This window comes from Fomitopsis serialis (genome assembly GCF_022376445.1).
Source record: "Fomitopsis serialis strain Sig1Antser10 chromosome Unknown B0H18scaffold_65, whole genome shotgun sequence".
Taxonomy (NCBI): Eukaryota; Fungi; Basidiomycota; class Agaricomycetes; order Polyporales; family Fomitopsidaceae; genus Fomitopsis; species Fomitopsis serialis.
This window is the reverse complement of record NW_025955025.1, coordinates 67045-94279: the sequence shown is the minus strand read 5'-3', so window position 1 is coordinate 94279 and position 27235 is coordinate 67045. Positions and strand designations below refer to the sequence as shown.

At 56.1% G+C, this 27235-nt stretch overlaps 7 protein-coding genes across 7 annotated transcripts; 5 read left to right on the top strand and 2 right to left on the bottom strand.

The window, feature by feature from the left end:
• Positions 1-128: 128 nt before the first annotated feature.
• Positions 129-6293, top strand: B0H18DRAFT_956898 (uncharacterized protein; the record flags this gene model as incomplete). Its single annotated transcript, XM_048042511.1, has 26 exons — positions 129-333; positions 461-601; positions 651-896; positions 949-995; positions 1046-1112; positions 1224-1356; positions 1407-1620; positions 1676-1953; positions 2005-2073; positions 2137-2228; positions 2288-2336; positions 2666-2958; positions 3034-3120; positions 3205-3293; positions 3437-3466; positions 3594-3733; positions 4334-4493; positions 4521-4820; positions 4930-4938; positions 4990-5085; positions 5116-5229; positions 5256-5375; positions 5431-5567; positions 5617-5833; positions 5885-6165; positions 6218-6293. The coding sequence occupies 26 exons, from the start codon at positions 129-131 to the stop codon at positions 6291-6293; spliced, it is 3690 nt and encodes a 1229-aa protein (XP_047890432.1).
• A 484-nt stretch (positions 6294-6777) lies between these two features.
• Positions 6778-7435, bottom strand: B0H18DRAFT_1121721 (uncharacterized protein; the record flags this gene model as incomplete). Its single annotated transcript, XM_048034382.1, has 2 exons — positions 6778-7051; positions 7113-7435. The coding sequence occupies 2 exons, from the start codon at positions 7433-7435 to the stop codon at positions 6778-6780; spliced, it is 597 nt and encodes a 198-aa protein (XP_047890431.1).
• Positions 7436-7831: 396 nt separating this feature from the next.
• Positions 7832-9620, top strand: B0H18DRAFT_956896 (uncharacterized protein; the record flags this gene model as incomplete). Its single annotated transcript, XM_048042510.1, has 9 exons — positions 7832-7852; positions 7903-8081; positions 8115-8555; positions 8608-8824; positions 8874-8970; positions 9020-9080; positions 9178-9293; positions 9345-9457; positions 9594-9620. The coding sequence occupies 9 exons, from the start codon at positions 7832-7834 to the stop codon at positions 9618-9620; spliced, it is 1272 nt and encodes a 423-aa protein (XP_047890430.1).
• A 2073-nt stretch (positions 9621-11693) lies between these two features.
• On the top strand, positions 11694-12561 carry B0H18DRAFT_956895 (uncharacterized protein; the record flags this gene model as incomplete). The annotated part of the gene is made up of 5 exons (XM_048042509.1): positions 11694-11721; positions 11779-11795; positions 11826-11889; positions 12175-12318; positions 12368-12561. The coding sequence occupies 5 exons, from the start codon at positions 11694-11696 to the stop codon at positions 12559-12561; spliced, it is 447 nt and encodes a 148-aa protein (XP_047890429.1).
• A 461-nt stretch (positions 12562-13022) lies between these two features.
• B0H18DRAFT_956894 (uncharacterized protein) lies at positions 13023-14266 on the bottom strand (the record flags this gene model as incomplete). Its single annotated transcript, XM_048042508.1, has 7 exons — positions 13023-13405; positions 13453-13543; positions 13593-13886; positions 13946-14030; positions 14051-14067; positions 14125-14189; positions 14236-14266. The coding sequence occupies 7 exons, from the start codon at positions 14264-14266 to the stop codon at positions 13023-13025; spliced, it is 966 nt and encodes a 321-aa protein (XP_047890428.1).
• A 6402-nt stretch (positions 14267-20668) lies between these two features.
• B0H18DRAFT_956893 (uncharacterized protein) lies at positions 20669-22791 on the top strand (the record flags this gene model as incomplete). The annotated part of the gene is made up of 10 exons (XM_048042507.1): positions 20669-20816; positions 20868-21115; positions 21171-21447; positions 21648-21689; positions 21766-21876; positions 21941-21973; positions 22024-22174; positions 22351-22422; positions 22600-22643; positions 22748-22791. 10 exons carry the CDS (start codon positions 20669-20671, stop codon positions 22789-22791), a joined length of 1170 nt encoding a protein of 389 aa, XP_047890427.1.
• Positions 22792-23400: 609 nt separating this feature from the next.
• Positions 23401-26559, top strand: B0H18DRAFT_956892 (uncharacterized protein; the record flags this gene model as incomplete). The annotated part of the gene is made up of 7 exons (XM_048042506.1): positions 23401-23507; positions 23561-23629; positions 23692-24486; positions 24700-24975; positions 25030-26145; positions 26204-26303; positions 26359-26559. The coding sequence occupies 7 exons, from the start codon at positions 23401-23403 to the stop codon at positions 26557-26559; spliced, it is 2664 nt and encodes an 887-aa protein (XP_047890426.1).
• Between the last annotated feature and the right edge of the window lie 676 nt (positions 26560-27235).

Below are 27235 nucleotides of genomic sequence, written 5' to 3'. Positions count from 1 at the left end.
TCCCTCGGTAACACCGACGAGTCGATTCCGACATGTTGTCCGCCGCTATGAATACCACATGAAGCACCCCATTCCGCACAACCCTTCCAAGCACCAGTCCCCTGTCATACGTCGCTCGCTTTCCTTCTATGGTCGCCCTTCGATGTTCGGTCTCCCCACGCCGTCTCGCCCCGCCAGTCTCGTCATGTCATACAACGCGGCCCCGTACTTTAGCTGCTGCGTCCTGTCCTCTTCTCCCAACCACCCTCAACCTTCTCACCTTTTCGCTCCTCTACTACGCCATGGTATCAGCAATTGAGCGGCTCTGGGACGCCCTCATCGACTACGCACATGGTACGTACCATCTCTTCTCGTGATTCCTGTCTGACTTCTTGTTGCGCTCGTCTTCCCTTCGCACCTGCTCACGACATGCCAATGTCCTCCTGTATCACACCTTTGGCCTGAAGACGATACCTGTAAGTTTGGTTGCTGAAACACAGTCCTGCCCCTGATCATGCCCTCGAAGACGATTGGGCCCAGTTCGGCCTGTTGCCCGACACCCTTGCCAACCTCCGCCGCATCGTTAAAGCATCGGGCATTGAAGCCTTGGAGTATCTCCTAGGTATATTTTTAACACCCATGCTCTACACACCCGCGCTGACGTGTTCTAGTTGGTGACGATCACCCACCAGACCCCACGCTGGCTATCGGCATAGCCATCAATCCGCGCACCTTTGTACAGAAAGATTCCTCTCCTTCGGCTCGTTCGCCGGTCTACCCGTCCTCTGTCATCCTCGCTGACTTGGACGCTCCTCCCTCTTCCACTCGCTCGCCGCGCTCAACTTCGACCTCTCCGACCACTAGCCCACGGCCCATCCTGAAGTCGCCGAGCTCTCCGCGTGATACGTCGCATCGCAGTGAGTTTTTTTACCTACCCCTTACATATTTTCGCATCTCATCCAATCTCAGATGTCGGCTTCGCGATGGATTCGGACTTTTGTTCAGCCCGTTCTCTTGTAAGTCTCGTCTTACACTCCTCTACGGCGACGCCAATGTGTTCCTGCAGCTGGATTGCTCTCAAGACGCCGTCATCAAGCTGAGTGTTACACGCATAAAGGAAGCGTATTCGTTTGGTACGCACTGTCGCCGCCCTGTCTGGTGGCTGTATGGTGCCGCACTCCCTGAAGTTTGCTTCCACAACTATGCCGTTTTGACTGCGTTGTTAACGCGCCCGTTTTAGATAGAAACGATCGTTCGCATTGTGTTCTGGACACCCACTCCAGAGCGCCTCAATGCCGTGGTACAAGATCGATACCATTCGAACATGCGAGCTACTTGGGCGTCGTCGACATACCCAACGCTCATGCCCACCTACCAGTACGTTCTTCTCCTGCCTGTCCAGTTCGAACCATCCCTGACCTGAGCAGCCACAACGACATAGTACGACTCCGTGGTCGCCTCCAAATCGCTAAGTGTCGTCCTGGTTCTTCGACGGCCACGCCCACGCAGGTGACCTTCGTCATTCGCTATGCGTGGCTGGAGGGATCTTGCGACGATGTCCTGAGCGGGACGCCGAAAATGTTCGTTCACGGTATGTGCGCTAAGCGTGAGTTTGAGGCCCATTGCATGTCTGCTGTGAAGGTTCGTACATCTTCCCCGGATAGTCTCTTTCCTCTTCACTAACGTTCGCCTTCAGGCCCGCTACGAAGCCATCAATGAGCATATCGTCGGCGACATGGAATCACTGAAGGCCCTCATTCGCACCAATGAGCACGGAACATATGATGATGTCGTCACCGTACCCTCGCTGGATATGCTTACGCCGCAAGAGATCGCCTCAGATCTAATTCGTTCTGCGTTCAACTGGCGTCGCAAACACTCCCAGGGAACGCCACTGTCCTTGCGTACAATCCTTCGCGACATTGCAAAGCCCCTCCTCCTTCATCAATTTTCACAGCGAACGCACGCTGTATGGTATGTTGCCATGTGCCTTATCTGTTCATCCTCTCCCTCACACCCTCTCAGCCAGGCTTTGACCCGCCTCATTCACGATGGCGTTGTCCGCGAAGCTATCAACAAACACGGCGTCAGGATGTACTTTTAAGGTGCGGTTTATTTGTATAGCTATGTTTCGTAACTTGAGCTGTCTCTTCTCAGCTCAATCAGCGTCGTTAATCTGTCCCTTCCTTCGTCAAGCATACTGTCTTCTACAAACGGTGACGGGTCATCCGGAGCTTCCAATTTCTTGCGTATAGCGTCCCCTTCAAATTCAAATAGCTTTCATCACCGATCAAATTATGTTTTATAGTCTGTACGGTAGTCGTCATTGACGTGGCCAGCGTCGCCCTGTGCTCCAAGTTAAGGAAGCACTCAGGCCTTCTTCGTCGACCAGTGAACACCAATCGCGCCGAAATTGAACGGGCCTAGCGCACGGTGGCTACGCGTCGTTGTAAATAAATTAGAACTTCAAGATGCACTCGAACACCTCGGCGCCCAGTAGGTAGTTCCAAATGTTATCCCCTACTGCCGGCGCATGCGCCTCGCGCTGGGGCCCTCCTGCCCCATCGGTCTCGGCACGCTGCATCGGGCGTTGCACTCGCCCTCGCACCACTATCGTGCAGACCCACTAGGCAGTCATCACGAGTCTCTCAGTCTCTCATAACTGATCCTTCACTGCGGTGCGAAGCACTTTCAACAGGCGGAAGCCCGAGAACTCGCGCCTGTCATCCGTCGATAGGCCGTCCACGTCGACCTGCTTCTCCGCAGGGCCTGACCGCGTGTTCCCTCTGCGATGTCCAACGCTCGTCGTCCGCTACTCCAGTTTGGCACGCGTCTATTCGTCGCCTCGTGCTTGTGCCTTCCAACCCCTAGTCCCCGACTTCGCCGTCGTGCCCTCCTGCGGCTTTGGGCCCTCGTTCTGTCGCGTGCCCGGCCTGTGTCTCATCCCGGCTTACACCCCGCCCCGCGCGTTTCAACTCCGTCTTGCGGGCGTTACCCTCCCCCTCTGACCCGCACTGTTCTCGCCATCCTCCGACGCCCTGTCCGTCCGTACAGGGGTGTTCTCGGAGCTCCGTCCGTTCACGGGCTCGCCCAAGTCTTCATCTGTTCGCGCAAGCTCTGGCTGGTTTCTTCTAGACATCTGTAAGTACCACCCTCTATGGTTGGTCAAAGGAATGCGACACTGACCACTTACCTTAGGTCGCTCAGACTGTCTAGTATATACAGTGAGTGCTGCGCGGCTTGGTGCCCGCTCGTCCGCTTCGGGAGTCTGCGTGGCACGTCACAGGCCTCTGCGCATTTCGTGTTCTGTGAAGGTACGTTCCATCATCGTCTCGTCTTGTGCGTCCCTTCCGTGCGACGCCGCTGGGTCTAACCGAGGCCCTATGGCGGGTGCGTCAGGGTCGCGCACGACTTGTCGCTTGTTTCTATGGCTGCTTTTCTGACTGCCCGTTGACAGGTAGTTCGGTTCGCCATCTGCTTGCGTACAGTAGGTGCTTTTCCATCTTAACTAGTCCTGCGCTCACTCCGTTTGCTCAATCACTGTTTTGGGTACGAATTCTCGCCGTGGTCGGCCATCCCCGCCCTTTGCATCGCTGCTGCGACCGCTGCCCAAGTGCGTTCTCGTCGTCCGTCTCAAGCGCTGGGCATACGCCGGCGGATTCATACACGCCCTCATCGTCCATGACACTGGTCTCTTCCGTACCACGCAAGGCGATGACACCTCCCTTCCGGCGTTGAGCGACCTTGTCCCGAGGTACGTAGCCGCACTTGCAATACCCAAGAGACTTTCCACAGGTTCCGCGACCTGGTCAACCTCACTGCCCCTTATCCAACGCCATCCAAGTTTCGCTCAAACGAGGGATACTATTCCAGTTCGGCGCATTCCCGTCTCATTCCGCCTCGCGAATACTTATTTCCTTTTCGGGGCAGCCCTTTTACGCCCGTCGCCCTCCGGCATCGCTTTCAGTAGCCTGCTGACGTCACCGTAGCACGGCCCGATTGTAAACGTCTTCTCTGTCAAGAAGTGACATTTCCCTGCAAACTCTTCTTTGGCTTCTTTTCTAAGACAGAAGGCGCTCGGTGACGCTTCTGAGCCCGAACTCCTGGCTTAGGGTTCGCTCTTCCTGCGAATGATCAGCGCCCGGCTGCTGTCTCCTCCATCCCTCAAACGGTCCGTTCGTGTCATTCTGCGTTGCGTCGAAGACCATCCTGGGCATCCTACTGTCTGCTCTTCGCGTGTCCGACGTCAGCGTCGAAGGGCCGCACCAGCCACGCCTGCCCACCAACTACCGCTCCCTGTACCCAAATGAGCAGCAACCCAACGCAGCCCATGTCGCCACGGCCTGATTTCCAGGTTGGCCGTTCAGCAAAGTTCTCTCGCTCGCAACTCATCCACAGGCAAGACTGCCACACGTACGGGGCGGGTTGCACAATCGGCTCGTATGTCGGACTGCGATCTTAACGCAACCCGCCCAAATGGTCACTCCGCCAACTCAGAGGTAGCCAATGTTTCGGTAGCGCACCCTTCGAGGGCGTGACAGCCTGTCCTCCGTGGTTTGACGGCAAAAATTGCCCGGTCAAACTCTGTTCTTCGCCTTGTCAACCTCTGCGTCATACATCGGCCGCCTTCCTTCTACGGACTGTCCTCCGTTCCACACACGCGTATCCGTACGCTCGGTTCTCCCGATTTGGTTACCTTTTATACCCTCCCGTCCGTTCTTCTGGGCTCCCCATTCCAGCTACTCCCCCCTTTTCGTGAACGGACGCCTCTCTATCCGCACTCGCCATGGTCTTGCCAGCCTTCGACCGCCTCTGGGCCGCTCTACCGAAGCACGCTCATGGTCAGTCTGCTATCTCCCTCTCTCACTTCGTACCTGAATGCTTTGTATCGAACACATCGGTCGTTATTTCGTCGCAATGCCTCCTCACCTCGAACTTTCCTATCCCCAGACGACACGTGTAAGTCACTCTGTCTCGTCTATGTACCACCTCTCCTCACGTCGTTCTCAGTTGACTGGGGTCAGTTCGACATCCCCCGTCACGCCATCGAAATTGCACGCAGAATCGTCAGACTCCATGGTTTGGAAGCCTTGGAGAACGAGCTCGGTAGGTGCGCCTGTTCTATCAGGCGTTCAGACACTCATCTCGCCAGACGATGATGTTCGCTTACCGCCGCTCGATGTTCTCTCCATCCCGCCGGGTTTCGTCTCCGCCTGGGGTTTGGTGAACTTCCCGCACATGCGCCGATGCGTACGGTCCGCTAACTCCCCGTCTAGCTTCTCGCCCCCGATAAGGCCTTCATCAAGCTGACCATTAGCCACCTACGCTACGCTTACCAGTTAATTGACGAGGACGGCACCGCGACGTGGTGGCTTTATGGGGCTCAGCTGCCTGAGGTGAGTCTTACAACTCGTCTGCGTTCTTTGACCGCCAACTTACACCCTCCCTCAGATTGAAACGATCGTCCGCGTTCTTGAATGGCGTCTTACGCCTGACGCCCTTGAGGCTGTCATTGAAGACAGGTACGGTAGGCAAATCACTGCCACTTGGGACATGGACTCTTATGAGGTCCTTGCTCCTCCTGCTCAGTGAGCACATCCGCTTCTTCACGCTATAATTGACTCATTCTCCACACAGGCGGGATGATATCATCCGCGTGCGAGGCTCCCTCAAGCTCGTTACGCCACCCCCACGTTACGGATTACACGACGACCAGCCTTACAAGCTTTTCGTCATACGGTACGCCTGGCTTGAGGGCTCGTGTTTCGATGCCCAGAGCGGTGCGCCGCAAATGTTCATCCACAACATGCAGTCCAATCGGGCCTACGATGCTCATGTTCTCTCAGCTTGCACGGTATGTTTTGTTTCTTCCACTCCCGTCGTACTCATCCATCTTCGTCCATAGGCTCGCCATGCATTGATACACCAACTTCACGTTCCAAGTATGGACACCCTCAACGCCCTTATCGAAATCGGCGATCACGCGGTGTCCGACGATGTCACTACGGTCCCATCGCTGGACAGCATTGCACCCCACCGCGACATCTGTGCCGATATACTTTACAAAGCGTTCCTCGACCGTCACTTCAGGGCTCCCGGTGATCCTGTCACGCTCGCGCGGCTCCTACGGGATGTTGCTCGGCCTGTCCTCATATGTGAGTGGGAGGACACTCTGTCTGTCCTCTGGTAAGACATCTCTCGTAACGTCTATGTACATGCGCTCACCCCCCATCAGCAGGGCTATGAGCATCCTCGTTCGCTCCCGCGTTCTCAAGGAAGCCGTGAACCCCGACGGTGACCGTATCTACTTTTAAATTGCGGTCCATATGGTTTCACGTTCTGCCTGCCTTCAAATTGTCTATCACCAGTTCCTCGTACTCGTTCGCATCATCCTGAACGCTCGCTTTTGAGCCTCAGCCGTGTTGGCTTCGCTGTCGCTGTCATTGTGTTGCCCGTAGCATGTCTCTTTGTTCTTTCGCAGTGTCCTGTCTCCCCCCTTTGTTCCGCAAACGTTCTTGCATGTCACGCGTTAGTCCCCGCCGTTCACTGGTGGCGGTGTTGTATATCGTAGCCTGCCAAATCATACCGCCGATTGCGGTTCCCGCTCACGCCCACGTTACTGCTTCGGTGCCCAGGACGAATAAGCGTCATCCACGCTTGTTCACCGTGTGCTGACCGCCCTGTTCCACCACTGCAAAGACATGGTCCAGTTCTCTTATTGCGCGTAAGCGGTGGTATTGTTCTTGTAGATACGCCATTGTACGTAGTGATTAGAATGCGAGAAACCGTTATGTCCTGCTACTTCCGCATGCGCTTCGCGCTGTGGCCCTCCTCCTGTTCCTCCTCTCCGGTCTCCGCACGCTGCACTCGACGTTGAACTCGTCGTCCTCGCGCCGCCCTCCGACTGAACCTATACCCCGTGATAACGACGCCCTCGGTCTCCCACTGCGCCTCGCTCGCCGCATTGCGAGGTACTCGCTCCAGGCGGAACCCAGTGAACTCGAGCTCGTCGTCCGTCGACCCGTCGTCCACCTCGATTGGATTCTGCGCCGAGCCTGACGGCGCGTCCGGCCTGCGACGCCGTCGAGCTCCTCGTCAACACTCCCCTACGCCACTACCTGATGACCACGTACCTGGTCTGCGCATCATCGTTGCGCCCGACCTTCGCCTTGTCTCCGACCTCGTCGTCGTGCTCTCGCTCCCCCTCGCCCTCGTCTTGCGCCAGTTCCCCGGCCCGTCTGTCGCACCCAGCTGGCGTCCTCGCTCGCGCACCTTCAACGCCTACGCTCGCCTCGCGGCCCTCGCCCTCGCCCTCGTCCTCGCCCTCTGACCCCGCCCGTCCTTCGCCATCCTCCGACGCCGTGTCCGTCCCCACGCGCGTACTTTCTGAGTCGCTGCGCCCGTCTTCGACCGCGCGCAAGTCCGCGTTCTCGTCGGTAGGTTGTACTGAAGGCATCTGAAATGCAGATCATGTAGTTAGTCACACGACGGCACGGCAGACGACTCACCCCGTGTCGCAGAGTCAGGTTGGTCGATAGTTACTGCACGCTTTACGCCCAGGTCGCGGACTTGGGCACTCGCTTGCCAGGCGTTGTCCCGCGATCACATGTTCTTGTGCCGGACGCGACTTCGTGGCGAGCGCGACTGGCGGGCACTGGTACGTCGCAACTCTTGGCCGTACTTTCATTCTCTGTATCTGTAGGTATGTCGCGTTGTTTTGGTGTCTTGTGCCTTCCTGTCGCGCGACCGCTGGGTCTAACCGAGGCCCTATGGCGCGTGCTTAGGGACGCGCCCGACGCCTCGCTGGCTCGCCTCTTTTACTGACCATCCTTTGACAGGTGGTCACCCTGTCATGTCGCTATCTACTCGTACAGTAAGTGTGTCCTCGTTTTACTACATCTGTTCTCATTTATCTCGGTCAAGACGCGTTCCGGGCGCGAATTCTCGCCATGGTCGATCATCCCCACTGTGTTCCCGCTGCAGGCGTCTTTGGGCCGGGCGATTGAAGCAGAGGACGGGATGTTTCGTGCGTCGCGCACTGTCGCCGAGGTCGACGTAGGGATCTTGGGCTATAGCGACCAGGAAGAAACTTCCGACCCACCGTACGTGTCGGACGTGTCTCTCTCGCCTCTCAGCTCTCCGCCGTCCTCCCCGCCCCCGTCTCATTCCGTGCTGCTCCGTGGCCATCACGAGCACGTCGAACTCGCTGAGGCTCGGATGGCAGCGGTCTCGGAGCCCCTATCATTGCCATCTCAGCAAACCTCCGTCTCGCCGGCTCCGTACCGCTCTTCAGGCCGCAAGGCTCATGCAAAAGCCGGTAAGGCGAAAAGGCGTGCTACGAAGCGTCTTCTCGCCCGTGAGGCGAGGGATGAGCAGGCGTCGTTCGCTCACAAAATCAGGTCATCTGTAGCGAAACACCACCCGATCCCTCCCTCCGTGCCGACTACGACCAACGCAAGGCTCTTGAAGCATTCAAAGGGCGCATGGATTGGCGCGAGACACAGTTCGGGCGGGAAGACACTCACCTTGGAAGAGGTTCGCAAGCTCAATTTTGAGTTTGTATCGTGGAACGGCATGTACGTACTCACTCATTCGAAATCGTGGCTATTAATCACCTATCCTTTGCAGTGACCCTCAAGTCATTACTGACCAGGAGGGCCGTATCGTCATTGCGCTTGCTGGTCGACCGGTAGGGGATCCGACGTGGAGTGACGCAATCGAGGGTTTGACAGAGGCTGCGAAGAAGGTTGCCGTCGACACAGGCTTGTACAAGCGTACATGGTCTCACCGCCGCGGCACTTACCCAACAGTTGCGATGGGAGTTTCATATGGCGGAGGGCAAAGGGTGAGTTACTGTAATAAATTTCTAATGCTGTTTACTGACTTTTGCATAGTCTCCTCAGCCCTTGGCCCTTCCTCCAGGCATCCGGAGAGCCATGGAGCATTTTGCTGGTAACAACCATGTCAACAGAGTAGTCAACTTTGTTCAAAGTATGTATTTTCATTTGTCTCTGTGTCTGTTTTATCTCATGAATCATAGGTTGTTTTACCTTCTATGCCCCCAAAATGTGCAAATACTACACAGAGATCTTGCAAGCTCTGTACAACAAGCATCAACTCTCTCCTCCATTCAAGAGGAGCATTTTCCCAGCATTCAACCTCAATTTAGGCCCTCAAGTCTGTACTAACTGCATTTAGATTCAGCCAACCTACCTGGTGGATGGTGTGCTGTTGTGGCTTTTGGGCATTTGATCACACCAAGGGTGGTCATCTCATTCTATGGCCACTCAAGAAAGCTATACAATTCCCTTCAGGTTAGTCATTTGTCTTATTTCAAACTAGCACTGATTACCATTTCTATACAGGCTCTGCAATATTATTGCCCTCAGCCCTTGTAGAACATGGCAATGTGCCTGTTCAAGAGGATGAAACAAGATTTTCCTTCACACAGTATGCTGCTGGGGGCTTATTCAGATGGGTCAGTTATGGATTTCAAACTGAAGAACAGCTCCAGAGCAATAATCCCTCTGTGTATGCTCAAATGATGGAGGAGAGAGAGAACAGATGGCTCCATTCACTTGAACTATTTTCCACTTTATCTGAACTCCCCATAGATAGACAGCTGTTTATGTAACTCCTAGTATATATATCCTGTTATTCCACTTTTATAACAATCTACATATCAGGTGTATACCATGTGAACCCACTCAGCTCAATACTACTACCATATTCTCTGAGACATGCACTGGATGAATACACATGCCAATTTGCTCATTGTGTATATTGTTTGAATGTTTCATGAGCAATTCATGACAAAGCGCTGGGAATTGTTGCTCATTGCTTGTGCATTGCTATGATCATTGAATTTTTGGGGCTTAACAATTCTCAGGATGTCACATAGCAAATACATTTGCTTTGACAATACTCACATGGGAACTAGAACCAGCCATTTATCACTATGGTAGAAATAGGCACTGTGCCTACAAAATTGGCATGTTATTGTGAACGTGTAGGGAATGCATTGCGGAAATTTTGGATGCTGTGTCCATGCTAGGTTAGGAGTGATTTAATTGGATTTGAGTGTTGTGGATTGACTAGCTGGCAATTAAATTGTGAAACTGCCCCTGATGGCTTGTCTGGTGTTATATACTTCCCATTGTGCGTGAGAGTGTGTTGGCTCTATTGTTTCTTGCCACAGACTCTGATCACAAGTGCTGCTTGTGCACCCTGTCTCTCATGTGCAAGTATCACTTCAGCATGCACAGTAATCTTTTACAAAGAAATTGCTGACTTGTTCTTTTAAAAAAATGCTCACAGCTCAAATGGGCAGGTCACAATGGTGGCCTAGCATATAGGTGTCCATTGAGCCATACTTAGGAGTGCTCCAGAGTCAGTATTGACAATGATTTGAGTTTGGATGTTTTTGATAATAGAATAGAGTTTCTTTTTTGTGGAGGCTTCTTTTGTCTGTCACTCAGTTGCATTAGATGACGCATATTGTGCTGATCGTGGAGTGTACTGATAGTTGAATTTTGTCCGCTCCACATTCAAGAAGCAATACATAAGCATTTTTATTGCTGTCCATTTTATGAGAACTTCTCACCTTGTGTATTCATCCACATCAGTCTCTGACCAAGCCTGTCTATTTGTTCTTTACTGTATGGTTTCATCTCTTTGCACATATATTTATTTATATTGTCTCCCGATCTGTGCAATATTATTTGCTGTTGTGTGTGAGTTTCTGTTGGCTCTATTCCTCCTTTACTGTGATGGCCTCTTATCACCATGTGCAGCTCATCCAAACTTGTCTCTTGCATGCAAATGTTGCTTTTCAGCATCTTTCTTTTTTATTTGGAAAATTGCTGACTTGTTTATTGTCAAGCAAATGCACATAGCTGAGGGCTGTATTGAGCATTCTATGCCAAAGATAGTCACATATTCCCATATTGCTCCATAGAGTGCCAGCACAGGAGCATTGTCACTGTGCATTCTATGCCAAGGACAACCACGTCTTCTTGTACCGTACTGGACCGGACTGTAGAGCATTATAGGGGCTTTTTGACCAATCCTTAGGGTGAGGATGGGGTGAGGATGGGTGAGGAAGGCATTTTCACGTTCTGAGCATTAAACGTCTCACCCTCGCAGCATGAATCTCAGCGTGCATAACCCGCGTTCGCGCCATGGCGCGACTGCGGATGCGAGGTACTCTTACCCGCGTTCGCGCCATGACGCGAACGCGGGTAACATGCAGTCTCCATTTGAGTCTGCGACTGCCTTCTGCCAGTCACCCTTACCCGCAATCGCGCCATGGCGCGATTGCGGATGAGTCCACACATCCATTGCCTTGTTTGGCAAGTCCGAGCGCCCGCCCGATCTCAGAGGCACCGACTTGTTCGTGTGCCCTGGTGCACAGAGGGCATGCATCTGTGGTGTACCACATCATCCATTACACCCTCCGCATGCGGCGTCCATTCCATGTTGTGCGTCAGTGATGTGCAGTGACAGGGGAGGCGAGATCACGTCAGCCACCTGCTCAGCCACCGACGGGCGCTCACACGATCTCCTGCCCACAACCACATCTCCCGCCTCTCCTGCCTCCTGTCTCCCTCTCTTTTACATCCAGCAAGCCCACCGCGCCCTGGGGTGATGTGCGTACCTGCGCATGAAGACAGCCGACACGGAGATTGTGTGCGCGTAAGGTAGGTGCACGCAAGATGACCTCTGTGAGTGCGAAACACCGTGGTACGTGGGTTCCTTTTTTATCTCAATCGCAGCTTACTGACTTGTAAGCTGGTCGAGGCCGCGCGGTGCAAGCGGTGTGTGAATGACGGGCGAGATGAGTGTAGGGTGCCCTTCGCGAAGACGTGCTGTCACCGCTGTATGAGGAGGAAGGTCAACTGCTCGCTCACGGTAAGTCATGTTGTATTTCTGTCTTTCTCTTGACGCGCTCACTCGCTACAGGACCAACGAGCCTCTGAGGCGGTTGACTCGCCGCGCGCGTCCCTGGCACCTGTGCTGCAGAATAATTCCGCACCCGACTCTCTACCACGTGCACGCTCGTCATCGCGTTCGCCCGCGCCTTCTCCATCGCATTCGCCCTCGCGTTCTGTCACTCGCTCGACGCCCGCATCGCCGCCCAACGTTGTATCCGACTCATCATCCCCGCTGCCGGCCGGGCGTATCGCATCTGCACAGTCGCACTCGCCCGCTTCTTCTGCAAGCCCATCGACCGTCTCAGTGGGCAGATGATGGACGTGGATCCTGTGTCGCCAGGAACATCAAGCAGTGTTGACGCGGGTGCTGGGCCTTCGAACTTTGGAGCCCATCGTGTCGCGAGACGTAAGTGTTCATTCTTTGATTGAGAAACGGAACACTCATGCTGGTACAGGCAAACTCAACGAGCTCGACACCAGTGCGATCATCCGCGATGTCAAGCGATCATCGGATCTCCCTATGGCCGAACGATTGAACGTCCATCAGGGGGTGATCGCGCGGCTCATCAACGAGGTCGCGAGATTGCGGGGTGCCCTTCAGGCGACGAAGAAGAAACGTGCTCGGTATGGGGGTGATGAAGATGATTGAGTAGGAAGGTCGGGATAGTGTATCGCATCGTGCATGTATGTAAACCACATGTACTACCACTTCTGGAGCATGCTCGACATATGTCTGTTCAATCTGACCACCGAACTATGCACTCGATCGACGATCTGAGACGTGCAAATAATTAATTAACACACATGCTACCCGCACTCGCGCCGTAGCGCGAATGCAGGTACAAATCTGCGGCAGCTCGACGGATTTTGATGGTTCCAAACGGCAGGTACGATCACGTCAATTCATTCATTTTAGCGAGCGATACTACGACCTCCCACAGTCAACAAATACATTTACAGTAGTTACGCGCAGTGTCACGAGTGAATCGATCTACCCGCGTTCGCGCCACGGCGCGAACGCGGGTAACGACAATGTGAAGGGATGCGATGGTGTTACCCGCGTTCGCGCCGTGGCGCGAGTGCGGGTAGTTGCACCGTTTTCAATACAAGTCACTTCCGCATCTTCCTGACGTCCTTCGAGAGCTTCGCGAGGCGGGACTCGAGCGTCGCGGTGCGCTGGTTGCTGTCCTCAAGGTCGCTCTCGAGCTTTGCGACCTTGCGCTCGAGAATAGCGACCCTGCGCTCTGCCGCCTCTACCTTGTTGGCGGCGTAATGCGCATTGTCCCCGCCGGCCTTCGCAATCTCCAAGGCGAGCTTGCTGCGGTCTGTCGCGAGACTGGCTTCTTCAGCCGCGAGCTCGTACCGGTCCATCCCCGTGCTCCTTCGCGGCTTGCTGAGCCATTTGCGAGTGAGCTCCGGCTCGGCCCTAACCTCGCGATCATTTGCCTCTTTCTCCGCTTCGCTATCCTCCGTGTCATCCTCGGCACTATCGTCTTCACCGTCGATCTCTCCTCGTCCGTGGCGGTGACTCCTACCGCACCTGTGCCCCCGTCCGCATCCTCGTCCAACTCGTCGACACTTTCATTCCTACTGGTGGGCCGAACGCTCGCGGGCGAGCGCGAAGCATCGGACTGAATCGGAAGGTGAGTGAGAGGAAGTAGCGAGTGTAAATCGACGTACCGGTACGAAAGACGTAGCATCAGAGGTGCGCCGACGGCGCTTGCGGCTGGGCCCCGCATGCAGCGACGTGTCAGACCTCTCACTCTCGTCACGCGAGCTGCGTTGGGCCCGCGACGCAACGGCTTTCCCCTTGTGCGTGGATCCGCGCCTCCCGGTCTGTGGAGCTTTCTTGGGGACGCTGAGCCACTTCTTGCGCATGCCTGCCGGAACCTCCATGTTCTCGGTTTCTTCATTTGGCGCGTACGTCGCGGTACCATCTTCGGCCACGGTGATGAGGCCCAGGCGAATGTAGTTCTACGAGTGAAACGATGTGATGTCGGCCGGTGTGAACGCGTGATTGTTGACCAACTCACACTTAGGTACACTTCCGCTTGCGCGTGTCTTGGCAATACTGACACCTTACACTCCTTGCGCGTATCTTGCACTGCTGGAGGTTGTCTTTCTTGCAGCATGCGCACCGGAGGTCACCGGTCAACTGGCATGTGCGACGGTCAGCAAAATACATCGGCAAGTATCAAGGCGTTCCTCTCACAATTGCAACGAAGTCATCCGTCGCGCTGGGGCCTCTAGACGCGTTGACCGTACCGCGCCCTACGTCTATTATAAGATCCATGATCGCGCAACACAGGAGTGCATTACATACCGGACGTCTCGTCTGGCACATTTGGTTCCATGCTCTGTGGTGAGTGATGATTAGATGTGCGGGAAGTGCAGGCCTCGCGAGGCCGATCAGCTGATCCGCGCGGTAGACCGCTGCCCGATTAAGCAAGATCGTGTTTAATACTGGATTAGTACTATGGGGTCCAACTCATCCGCGCGAGACTGTACGTGAACTGTACGCTTACCCGCACTCGCGCCACGGCGCGAGTGCGGGTAAAATTACGGTCTACATTGGTGTAGGGCTGTTACCCGCACTCGCGCTGTGGCGCGAATGCGGATACACGTGAGCAAGTCGTCCGGCGAACGTGATCGCGCGTCGCGTTGTGCACGTGCGGTCACGACTGGCTCGCACGTGTTGTCACGGATGCAGCCGGACGCACGCAACGCGCGTGTCACTTTGACTCGCGCTGCCTGTTATCGATCCCTCTGTCGCTCGCATCGCTATTATAGGGGATTTTCGACCAATGTTCGGGGTCAGGGCGGGGTCAGGGCGAGGTTTTCACAAAAAACTGGACCTCTGCACATGAGGAACACCCATCAATTTCCCATTTCCCTACCCGCACTCACGCTACATGCGCCATTGCGGGTAAACGACCACTGTCCAAGACAGTTACCCGCACTCGCGCTACAGCGCAGATGCGGGTGAATAGACGGATCATTACTCTACACAACACACTAACACAGTACAGTAATAATATAGCTACGTCAATGATTCATGCGTCACTCATACACTTACTACCGAATACCCATTTTGTAGGGGTATTTTACCCCCTTTCGCGCTGCCGGCACGAGTGCGGGTAAAGAAGCTTACAAATCAGTCATTTACCCGCACTCGCGCCGACGGCGCCAATGTGGGTAACGACACACTAATTATGTGACACGTTACCCGCACTCGCGTCGCCAGCGCGAGTGCGGGTAAATAACGATAGAATTACATGAACAGTACCCGCACTCGCGCCGGCGACGCGAGTGCGGGTAGTTGTAGTACAATTTGATGTACCGTTACCCGCACTCGTGTCGCCGGCGCGAGTGCGGGTAAATAACGATAGACCGGTAGCATCGAGAGACCAGATCCATTGATCTTAATCGGTATCTTTACCCGCACTCGCGCTGGCTGCGCGAGTGCGGGTAATGTCACACGATCATGTGCTTCGGACGTATCCGTAGCCATGCGTTCGGGGCACACTTACCTTGTTAAACATACGCCCACAGATCGATCGTGCGTTCGCGCACATCTCTACGCTCTTCATCTCACTCTGCTTGTCATCTGTGCTGTGCCATGTCTGACCGTGGCTCGTCTCGGTCGCCTGGCCCTTCGGATCAGTCGCTGCAGTATGAAGAGGTACGTACCATTATCAAATCAGTGGCCGATCGACACTGACAGTTGTCAATGTAGATTCAACCGGACTTGGACGTGATCGGGGGATCCCAATGCCCATGACGGCCGGTCAGGGCGCTGAACAGGATCGGGAGGCTGAGCTTCTCGCAGAGGCGGCGGAAGCATGCCTCGGCTTCACGCTCGTGCCGGCATCGCCCTGGCTTATGAGAGCAATGCAGGTCGATTATTTGTACCAACGTTGGAACCCGCGCCCGCTCGATGCTCACCACCGCGAGGGTATCGTGAAAGACCTGAAGCACGAGCCTCGCAACGTACTCAAGAGAACGCGCTTCTGCTCGCCGTACCCGGTGGATCGGTCAGCCCCAGTCGTTCATCGTATCAGGTCACAAGGGCTCGAAGACGCCGAAGCTGCAGCTTGCAGCCCAGGCGATTGAGGACGAGAAATCGAAGGTCGTGCTTGACGTGATCGCCGGGCAGCATCGCCTGCACGCGTCTGCCGACTGGCACCAGGACGGTGAGAATGCGATCGTGCGCACGGAGAAGCGCGTGGACGATTGGAAGGCCTCGTTCAAGACGTCGGAGGCGTGGAGGGCCGAACTCAAGCAACGTGAACAGGACGTGGAGAATGCGCATGCGTACATGCACGAGCGGGCGTGGTGGTTGGCGGAGGTCTTCGATAGCGGTGCGTTCGTATCGTTCTCACAAATCTCGCACGATCACTCATACCATCCTTAGATAAACTCTCACCTGCGGCGATCAACACGCTCGCGCGAAACCGCGACGCACGGAAGAAGGTGGAGGGGGATCAAGAGAAGTTTACGATGGAGATGAAGTCGCTGTGTGAGATCAAACCGTCGCAACTCGTCCAAGTCCTGCGCGATAAGCAGGAGACCCACAAGGAGGCTCAGCAGGCGGAACGACAGGTCAAGGGCGGGCACCACGCGAACACGATGTTCTCGCGCATCGTGCACTGTCTTCCGCTCGCACGATTCTGCATCGCACTGACGTCGCTCGGGTCCCACTTTGAGAATACCGGCATCATGCGGTGGCGAGAACTCGAGCAGGAAGCGACGACGACATTTGGAGTGAGTATCAGGTTAATCCATTTTGATTCTGGCTAACTATCTACGTCATACAGGCGGTCATCTACCCCGTCCTCGACTTGCACCGGACGATGGGCCTGATCGGCTCGAAGCAGGATTTCCCGCTGTCGGACGACAAGGTTACGCAAGCATGTACGGACTGGGACGAGTTCGTACACGCGCACCATGCGAAGGAGGGCGAGAAGATATACGGTGCGGACGGCCAGGAGAGTGCCGCGCTGGACACCATCAAGGAGTACGGTACGATGAACCGGCTTCGGTCAGCGTTCCTGCGTGCGGTGCCCGACTACTCTATGTACACTCCGGAAGTCTTCGAGGCTCTGGAGATCTTGCACCAGAAGCACATCGTCGAGGACGATCCGCGCCTGCTGTACCTGCGGACGACTGACGCTTGCAAGCAGATGCGTGCGTACGGTGATGCGTTGCATGCTGCCATGGCTGACCTCCTGCCATGCGACACGGATGCGGAGATTGCGCATCGTGCAGCGGTCCTCGCGCGGATCCGGTTCGTGTACCATCCGTGGAGTGTGGAGGCGCAGGGCGCCGCGGTTGTCACGGCCGCACCGCTGATCACGCACGGCTTGATTTCGTGCCTGTTGGTTGACCGTGCGACGCACGAGTTGGGATGGATCTGGGTAAGTACATCGCTCCGTGCTCTGGTGATTGTTACTCACCGGTGTCAGCTCGCGTTCGTGCTCGAGCCGATGTCGCTGTTTGCTTGTGCGGTCGGCAACGACCTGCGCTACAAGTCGGCCGGTGCCTTGGTGGGCGCGTTGACTGCGCTTGAGCTGATGGGCGGTCTGAAGAAGCACATTGGGCCGGTGAGCGAGAGCCTGGCCGCGAAGGTCAGTGGTACAACATACAGATCGGAGACCGTGCTCACCGGATGATGTCAGATCGTGATGTTGTCGTGGGCAAAACGGACGCGGTTCATGCCGTTGCTGGCCTACTGTTACGGGAGGCTGACCGCTCAGCAGATCGAGTTCGACACCGAGTACAAGCACATACGTACCGGGATGGACAAGCCGATTGCGGCCGGTGTCACGGACATCGCCCCAGGTAGTGCGCGCGGTTCTGCTAACAAGGAACGTAAGCCGGCGGACATGGAGAAAGAGGCGGAGGACATGATCCGCCAGCTCTTTCCTTCGCTGAAGCAGGCGTTCCCGAAGGAGCCCAGCTTCCTGACGTGGGTGGTCCATCTCTGTGGCCACCGCAACGTGCTCGGTGGTCCACGGGCATCGGTCACTGCGGAAACTCCGCCTGTCGTGCTTGCCCCGAAGCCTGGACGCACGGCGGCGAAGAACAAGCCGAAGCCTGCGGCCAAGCTCCGGTAGCGCAGGCAGGCCCGTCGCGCCCGCCGATCCGTTACCTGACTTGACATGGGACATACCGGGCGCGTTAGCGTTTGCTCGGACGGGCGTTCCGCTGCCAAAGGAGAAAGGTTGGACGCGGAACTATGTTCCGGTCGCGCTTGCGTGCATCGCTGCGTGGGCTCACAAGACCATCATGGCCCGCGAATCGTTCTTGCTTCCGCCGATCGTCACGTACCTAAAGGACCTCACGACGCTGATGAAACAGTTCCAGACCATACCAACGCACGACGCCATCTTCTGGCCTCGCTGGTCGCTCGTCGTGAAGCAGCCGGCGAACCCGGAAAACTGGCCGGAATGGTATGCGAAGGGCCGGTTGTCGGACATTGGGCGATTTCGCGGGTTGCTCACGCACCCAGCGATACGGCGACTGACGGGCTTCGGATCTGGGAAGGGACCGGTGAGTGCGGACGGGACACCGCTTGAAGGGGGCGAGCAGGAGTCGGCAGCGCAGGCGGGCAAGAAAGGGAAGAAGCGAAAGGGGAAAGGTAAGGCGGCGATCAAGGCGGAGGAGGCGAGGTACAAGACGGAGGCGCTCGACTACATGGAACAGCGATCCATGCTGGGGATCAGCATGTTCTTCCCTGGAGCCGCGACGAAGCAGCCAGCCGCGAGTACGTCGGCGATCACGGTCAACAAGAAGGGCAAGCAGCCCGCGCACGCATCAAAATCCGTGCCCATCGACGTTGACGCGTTTGATGACCTGCCCGTCGCGAGCGGATCGTCGACACAGGTGGCGAGGACGAAAGAGGACGAAACCGAGGGCAATCCGGACGGCAAAACTCCGAATCCGACTGCTGTCGCGACGGCAGCGTTCCGGAAGCACGTCAAGAATGAATTCGTACCTCTGCAGAACATGCGCGCGGACATTCTGTCGATCGTGCAGCAGGTCATGACGGTGCCGCAGATGTACGGGCTGACGGTGACGGAGAACGAGCGGTACATCCTGCAGCACAGGACGCTCGATGCGCACATCATGTCGTCAGCCGTGCACCTTGCAAACGTACGTCAGAATCGTCCATCAGCGGTTATGAGACTGACCTGTGTTTGCAGACGATGATGTACAAGGCTGCACAAATGATGTACCGTGTGGAGGCCGGAGATGCTGACGCGGTGTACGAGCCGAACGACGAGCTGTACACGTTCGAACGGATCACGCTTGAGGATGTCTTGGGCGCGTGGCCTCGCAAGCTCGACGGTTTCGTCGACTCTCCAGACGAGGAGCTGTCGGGCTTGCCGAACTGGATGTTCGTCGACAGTCCGCACTCGTTCTTCATCGAGAAGGCGAGGGGTACGGCCGAGAGGATCCCAAGTGTCGCTCGCGCAGACCCTTGGGCTGAGGGCGTCTCGAAGAAGACGGGTCGTTCGCTTCCGTCTCCAAGCCAGATTGCTTGGTTGGAGCGACGGTTCAGCGAGGACGAGCCCAGCTCGGCCGGCGATGCTGAACTCGTCTCCAAGGTCGTGCGTCCTGCCAGCCGGACGGACGATGCGATGGATACCGGCAACGAGGCGGAGCCTGAGCCAGATGCTGCGGACGCGGATGTCGAGCACCTCCGCACGCAGTTCGACCAGACACGCGTGGCGGGCGGCGCGCCAGCCGACACGACGGCCGAGACGACTGGCCAGTCCGAGGACGATGCTATGGCCGGGGCCCCGGCACCGCTGCCTTCTCAGGAAGCCGGCCCTGCTACGCCTCCCGTCGGTGTCGCTGCACCGAACACGCCTGTACCGGCCGACCCGGATGTGACCATGGACGACGCGACTGCCGCCGCGAAGACCTCCAAGCGTCCTCGCCGGAGTGACGAAAGCACGCGTTCGGAGACGACGGCCTCGCCTAACCGGAAGAAGAACCGTCAGGAGGACCCGCCGAAGCTCGTACTCCCGACGGACGTGACGGCCGACCACGTCAAGGACGGTACGTTATTTTCATTGCTACTACCCGCACTCGCGTCGCCAGCGCGAGTGCGGGTAACGTTCGTCAAGTTGTATTGCTATTACCCGCATCCGCGCAGCGAGCGCGAGTGCGGGTAACGGTACACGTATTTGTGATGCATCTACCCGCACTCGCGTCGCCAGCGCGAGTGCGGGTAACGTGCCATACATTTGACACGTCACTACCCGCATTGGCGCTGTCGGCGCGAGTGCGGGTAACGTGCGTGTATTTTACAGCAATCTACCCGCACTCGCGTCGACAGCGCGGATGCGGGTAACGTGCAGCGTATTTGACACGTCGCTACCCGCGTTGGCGCCGACGGCGCGAGTGCGGGTAGATGCATCGATATTACTGACATTACCCGCACTCGCGCAGCCGGCGCGAGTGCGGGTTGGATCGGTATCTTTGTACCGAACATACCACTGATCTGTTACCTTCCAGTCATCGCTATGGGCCTTTTGCCACAGATCATCCGTCTCCTGTGCTGGAACCGGTCATTCTCGAGAGCAGAAAGCCCGCCAAGGCCCAAGCCGAGTGTCCTCGCTGGGACATCCGCATCACGCTCGACGAGTTCAAGGCGATCGCGGAGCAGACGTCCAGCGAGTCCGAGTTTGCGACCTGGTTCACAGGTTCCGATCTCCTGTCGTCTTTTCCGATCGCGCCCACGTTCAATGCCGAAGACATCGAGAAGGACATTTGGTATCACGCGACGCAGATGGGCATGCTCACTGTGCGCGTGTACTACCTCCTGTTGCTCGAGACATGATCGCGGACAACATCGCCCTCAAGGAGTCGCGGACTACCTCGCCGAGCATACCGGTGCGTCGTTCCAGGCAATGTTGAAGCATCTCACTCACATGCGTGGTACAGAGTCTCTCGCCACTCTGCTCACTAAATGGCTCGAGGATCCAGCCGTCCGACGCCCCGCAGCGTCCTCGCTGTTGAACGACAGCTTTGCAACGGCCTTGCTAACGCGTTGCCGCGGACCACCGGCCACTGCGAACCCGAGCACGGACCCAAGCGGTGTGACCTCCGGTGCACCGGCTCAGGACGAGAGCGAGCCCGTTCAGCAAACGCTCGACATGGACGGTGATGAGCCGATGCGACCCGTCGAAGAGGTACGTGATCTGATCTCTTGTAGAACCGGTCAATCTCACGACGTATCGTTCTCAGCAACAACTTGCTGGCCCCCGTCGCTCGACTCGATTGACCGGAGCTGGTGCTGGCAAAACGGCAGCCTCCCGGTCAGTCACCTCGGAACCTCAGCCGCACGCGAGCACTTCCGGCGGTACCCGTGGACCGTCTCTTCCGCCGGTACCCCAGCCTCGCGGTCGCGGTGGACCTGGAAATCGTCGTGCTCGTGGTCAACCACGGCCTCGCGGTCAGCAAGGGCGTGGCAGTCAACCGCCCGATACGAGCGACGACGCTATCATTCAGGGTGGCCTCCCTGGTCAGTCGCTCTGACCGTCGCACGCGCGTGTCCTTGGTACGTTCGCTCCGTCTTCTGTACGTCGTGTCCTGTTGTGTCTGTGCTGGTGTACTGTGTCGTTCGTTCTCCCGTCTCGTTGTTCGTGCTGACCGTCATTGCTTGGCGACTCGTGTTGTGAGTCCGCTTTCATTCGTTTTTCGCACCTACTCACGCGCATGCAGCAACCACGCAGCACTTGTACTGTGTACTCATCAATATCCTCGGTACGTCCTTGTGTCACGTGGCTGCACGTGATCCTTTTGCTGACTTGGTTTCAGTAGCATCTCTTCTCGTGTACAGTGCCGCCATCTATGCCTCTCACGTCGTTCCCCGCTCGCTGTGGCCCTTCATGTACAATACTCTGCTGTGACTCTGTGATGACATTTCATGACACTGATCTCGCCGAGTCGTGTGTGTGCCTCAAAGTGGAGAATCCCTGTTCGTGTTGGCATGACAACATGCATGCATGGCCAAGTTGACTTTGCTCATGTCACGCCAGTTTACAACAGTGAGTGCCATGTGCAACGCGCGGATCGGGTTGATCACTGTTATGTCCAGTTGAGAGGTCGAGGCACGAGGATGACCAAGAGCAAGCGAGCGCACACGAATTCATGAACAAAGAAGGGCGCGAGCCCCAGACACTGCCATTGGCAAGACAAGGGAATACATCCCAGAGAGCGCGAGTACGGGATAGGCCAGGACATTTCTGGTAAGTCCCTAACAACATGTCCGTCGTCCCTAGCTATCTCATCGGTCAAGTCCTAGATAGTCCGTGACACATTGTATCGTGTCCCTAAGCGGGCTTGTGTAACGTGGCCATTACACGATGCAAACACATCTCGCAACAGATAAGTAATCCCGTCTGAAGCACCACCGTTATTACAGCTGTTTCCAAAACGATAGGCCCCTCATCAAAAATGCGTACACGGGCGGAGAGCGTCGGATCTTGCCTTCAAGGTGATCCGCACCTTCTGCCAGTCGACCTCAGCCACCCGCCGTAGTCTGGCTCGCCCTCGACGTGCCGGTTATGGTCCAATCTTGATGGGAATAGGGAGACCGACACACTCCGCCTGAGTGCGGTTTCTTGATGCGGGGCCCATCGTTTTGGAAACAGCTGTAATCATTCACCAACAGCACAGGCGATGCGATTGAACTTGCAAAAGAGCAACTCTGCGGAGGTATGATAAACGGTGACTAACCAGAGCAACAGCAACAAGAGCGGTTGGGAACACGCACAAAATGAATGACTAAGTCACAGTGACAACATCATGTATATCTACAGTGGTAATCAACGTACAAGAGCACACACCGGCCAAGGGAGGATGAACGGTCCAAACGGAACAAACTGGGTATGTGTGTCAATTGACCGTTCTGTTCGCTCGAACGCAACGCGGTCAAACAAATGTGGTGCATCGGACGTGGTTCGCCGTTGCTGAACTTAACTTGTCAAGTGCAGAGACAATGCTCAGTCCCTCATTCTCTGACTTCAGCCCAAAACACGTCGGATTCCGCCATCCGCGGGCTGCGGTTTCGGGGACTTGTGAACTGCCCGAGGGTGCTGCGGCGGCATGACCATTTGTAGCAGCTCGATCGGCTTGGAGTGTTTCAGCGCAACACGCGCCGATCAAGAAGGTGCGGTTGCATCTCACAGCCACAGTGCGTCGCCTAATTTGGTGTCCCTCCGCCCGAAGAGTCGTTGCACAAGCTCACAGCCGGAAATGTTATTCCAGGCTCATCCCGCCGCTGTTGCCACGCGACCCTGTCTCGAATTTGATGGCATTTGTCTCCGCTCACCCTAGACCGTGCCCATCCTTCTCACTGTCCGTTTGTCTCTCTCTCTCTCTCTCTCCCCCGTCCTTCCTTCCTTGAGTCTGCGTGTGTGTTGCCCTCCCCTTGTCGCCCGCTGCTGTCCCTGTTGCCCGCCTGCCAGCAACGATGCCCCGGAGCGATGACGCACCACAGGAAGACCGGTCTGCTCCGTTGGACCCGCGCGACGCACCGCTGGCCCTTCCTGCAAATGGGAACAGGGACTTTTACGAGTTGTGCGTACTCCTACAAATCTGACTGTTGTGCGAGTATGCTAAGGGCGTGGCAGCGGTGACGAGGACCCGGGGGACGAAGACCAACTGACAGAAGCTCACCAGAGGGTCATAGATGCTGCCATGTGAGTTACCGTCCGTCGTCATCGTCAACTGCTGTGACTCACCGTTTCAAATTGATGCAGAGACCACGAAGAGCTGACCGTGCGCTCACTGGCTTGGACGAGCCTTTCAATCTGGACAACGTGCCGATGAGCCTCACCACTGACGAACCGATGAGCCAGGATGATGTGGGTCGTCACACGTTTGAGGCGCACACCGCGGCGGTGGACCGAAATGAGACAGAGCGGGTGTGGACGAATATGAAGCAGCGGCGGATCAAGCTGTCCGAACTCAAGCGCATGAGCGAGGGGGTCAACCGTCGGACGATCAAGGAGGCGGTGTCGCTGCTGAAGACGAGGACGAAGGTGGAGGTGGACGACAACATGATCATCGAGCCGGACGATCCGCGCCTGCACTGGCGAGGTGGCCCGCACTACCTTGACTTTGTGATGTACGTACCTCGCACGCAGGGTCTTCCGGTCGCATTGCCAAAGGCACGTTCGATGCACAACTATGTCTTGGTGCTGCAGATCCAGCAGCAGAACAGCCAGATGAAAGCGAAGGGCAAGGCCGGTTTTGATACGGATGGACGGTGCGCGTACTTTGGCAAGTACGGTCTGGAGAACCTCTGGATGGTCTTTGCGCCGAACGTGTTCTTTGCGGACATGTACGATCCTGGACGTGCTCCGCCTTCGTCTGGCTACAACGTGAAGAAAGGGGATTCGCGTCTCACCCCGACGAGGTTCAAGATTTACACGCTCTTTGTCGTGCACTGGCTCGCTGAGATCCACTACCGGGACATCTCTCTGGCCGACCATCTCCGATATGGGAAAGGGACGGACCTGAAGAAGTGGTCCTTTGACGATATCTGCAACATCTTGTGAGTCGGTCTGTTCCCATATAGTAGTAGCCCGGCCGGTTACCCGCATTGGCGCAGCGAGCGCGAGTGCGGGAAGAGATGCTTGTCGAAACGGGTCATCTCTCCAGGCCTTTGTTGTTCGTATTTACCCGCATTGGCGCAGACTGCGCGAGTGCGGGTAAGATATGGGTGGTGATGCACTTGACTTGACTGACACGCACATTCTTTGCACAGTTCGGGCCCCGCAATGAACGTGACCCTCGCTCAGGCAAGGGCGTTGGACGAGTGCATGCCGCGAGTGTGGAAGCGATTTGTCCGGGAGATGCCAGCTGCGTGGAAGGAAGATAGGTTCTTCACGGATCACACACCCCTCATCATGTCAGTTCGGTATGGGCAGAACGAGGAGATTGGCGTGCAGAACTCTCTTGCCAATGAGCGGGATAGATGGGGTGGTGAACGTGACTGGTCTCGGATTCGAACGGCGAGTTTAGCCATTGCGACACACATTGGGTGAGTGGCATCTCACATAATCCCGCTGTGTGGCCTCTGACACCTGGACAACAGAGCTCGGGTGGTCAATGACTGGACACCCATTGACCCGGACGACATTCTCGACCAACACGGTGATGTCTATGACACTCACGACCGCTACGACAGCGATGACCCCGTGGACCTGTACACATATCCACTTCTGGACCAGGACGGCAAGGAGAATCCAATCTACACCTACGAGGGTCGGCGGATCGCTCGACGGGTGCCCAACGAAGACTACGACCCGAAGCTCAGCTGTGGTGTGCTCTGCGACTTGATGAGCATCCACGACATGTACGACACTGTGGCGAATGCTCGGCAAGCTGCCCGACGTCGACGGCAGCAGGCTGCAGGCAATGGCGGAGACGGCAATGGATCTGATGTGGACAACAGCGAAGACAAAGAGTTCCGGGCCCAGTTCAACGAGGACCAAGGTGTTGAAGGCAGCGATGATGATGTCGACGACGAGGAAACACGGCTGGCAAAAGAGCTGGACGCGATGGAGGCGGAACGTGGAAGTGGCAAGGCATTCGCTGTGCACTCCTACCCACAGGCTTTGCTCGGCAGATACGGGAACGTGCAGTCCACGCGCATGTTCCAGCAGTACAACAGTACCATCCTCGACATCGAACGAGAGCTTCGCAGGGGACTCCCGCCCCCACCGGCAGGATTTTCCAAGGAGTCTCTCACGACTCGAAAGGTCATGCGTCGGTTCCTTGCCGTGCTTGAGGACGAGGCAGCGGCTGCTGCGGGGGATGCTGGGTCGTCTCGCAAACGGCCAAGGGTCCCACCTCTGTCTGAACAAGAAGAAGCGGAGCTGGAGTATGTGCTCGCCCACGGTGGACTGGGCCCGATCATCGAGGCATGGTCGTCACAGATGTACAACGCGTTCTCACACAGGATGCGGCCCACCGCTCGCTCCCACGAGGTCTGCACGGGAATGATGACCCAGGCCTTCACCGGTGCATGGGCCCGCTCAAAACCTGCCCAGGCTGTCCTCGCCAACTTGCTCAGCCGTCTCACTGGGCAGCTTCCGCACGAACGCCTGAAGACATTGCTGATGGATGAGAGCGTCGCACGGGACCTACGACTGGAGAACATGTTCGTGGTCAACTTCGACAACCTTCCACCTGATATGCGAACCGGAGAGTACGTTCGTGTTATGCGGCACTTTGTGATTTACTGGGCTGACCTCAATGTTCACCAGGGTGTTGTATCGGAACATCATCATCCAGCTCATCGCACGAACGCTCAGCCCGGACATCCAGCTGCCCCTGCGAGAGCACCTTGTGGTCTTTGAGCCAAAAGTACGTCTCCGTTTCTGTTGTCTGACGGTGCTGCTGTCTGACCTGTGAGTGACAGGTATTTCCCGCTGTGTATCATTGGACCACCTTCCCGATATCGTCCCTGCTGGTGGAGCTCTTCGAGGACTTTAGCCAATTCTTGCGCGAGCGGAACATCATCCCGCCCACGCAAATTGAGCTGGTGGCCCTTCTGGAGCGATGCCTTGCGTACGCATACACTGGCAGCGGCAAGGTCCTCATGACGTCCCTAACTATATAATAATTACCGGCCGGGGCAGCCAGTAAAATTTCCTTTTTTGGGTTGTTTCCCACGCTCTTCCTGGCCACATCCAAGACCCCCTCGCGCATTTTTAAGTGAGTGCTTGTGTGTATTCTTTGCCTTGTAATACAAGGGAGCTCCTGGAGACATTTGGGCACTCTTGGCAAGGTTAGGGGAGTTACTGGCTGCCCCCAGCCAGTAACTTTTATTAGGTATGATGAAGAGATAAGAGATAGCCATGACCTAGAGCACTTTGAGAAAGGCTGACGTACTGTATCAAATTTTTGTCAACATCAGTCATAACAGGGGTTGAGCTGTAAATCTGAAGTGAAGTGCACATAAAGTTTGGGACTTAATCAGCTACTAGGATTGCTGGTCCACTCAGTCTGTCAAGTTCATTGTTGGCAGTTCATGTTTCTCTTTGGATTAACCTTCACTTCAGTTTCCCTTTAGTTTCACCCCAACTCAACTAGAAGCTCAAGCCCTGTTATGACTGATGTTGACAAAAATGCCGTGCAGTGTATCATGAAGGAACCAAATTTTGTTTTCAGACAACACCTGAAGTGCAGGACTGGTGAGCTTGCAAGGGCAGTCCTGGTGTCTGCCTGAGCACAGCCCAAACACTTCACTCTGGTGTTTAGCACCATTGGGTGATTTTCTCTTGTCCACCACTCCC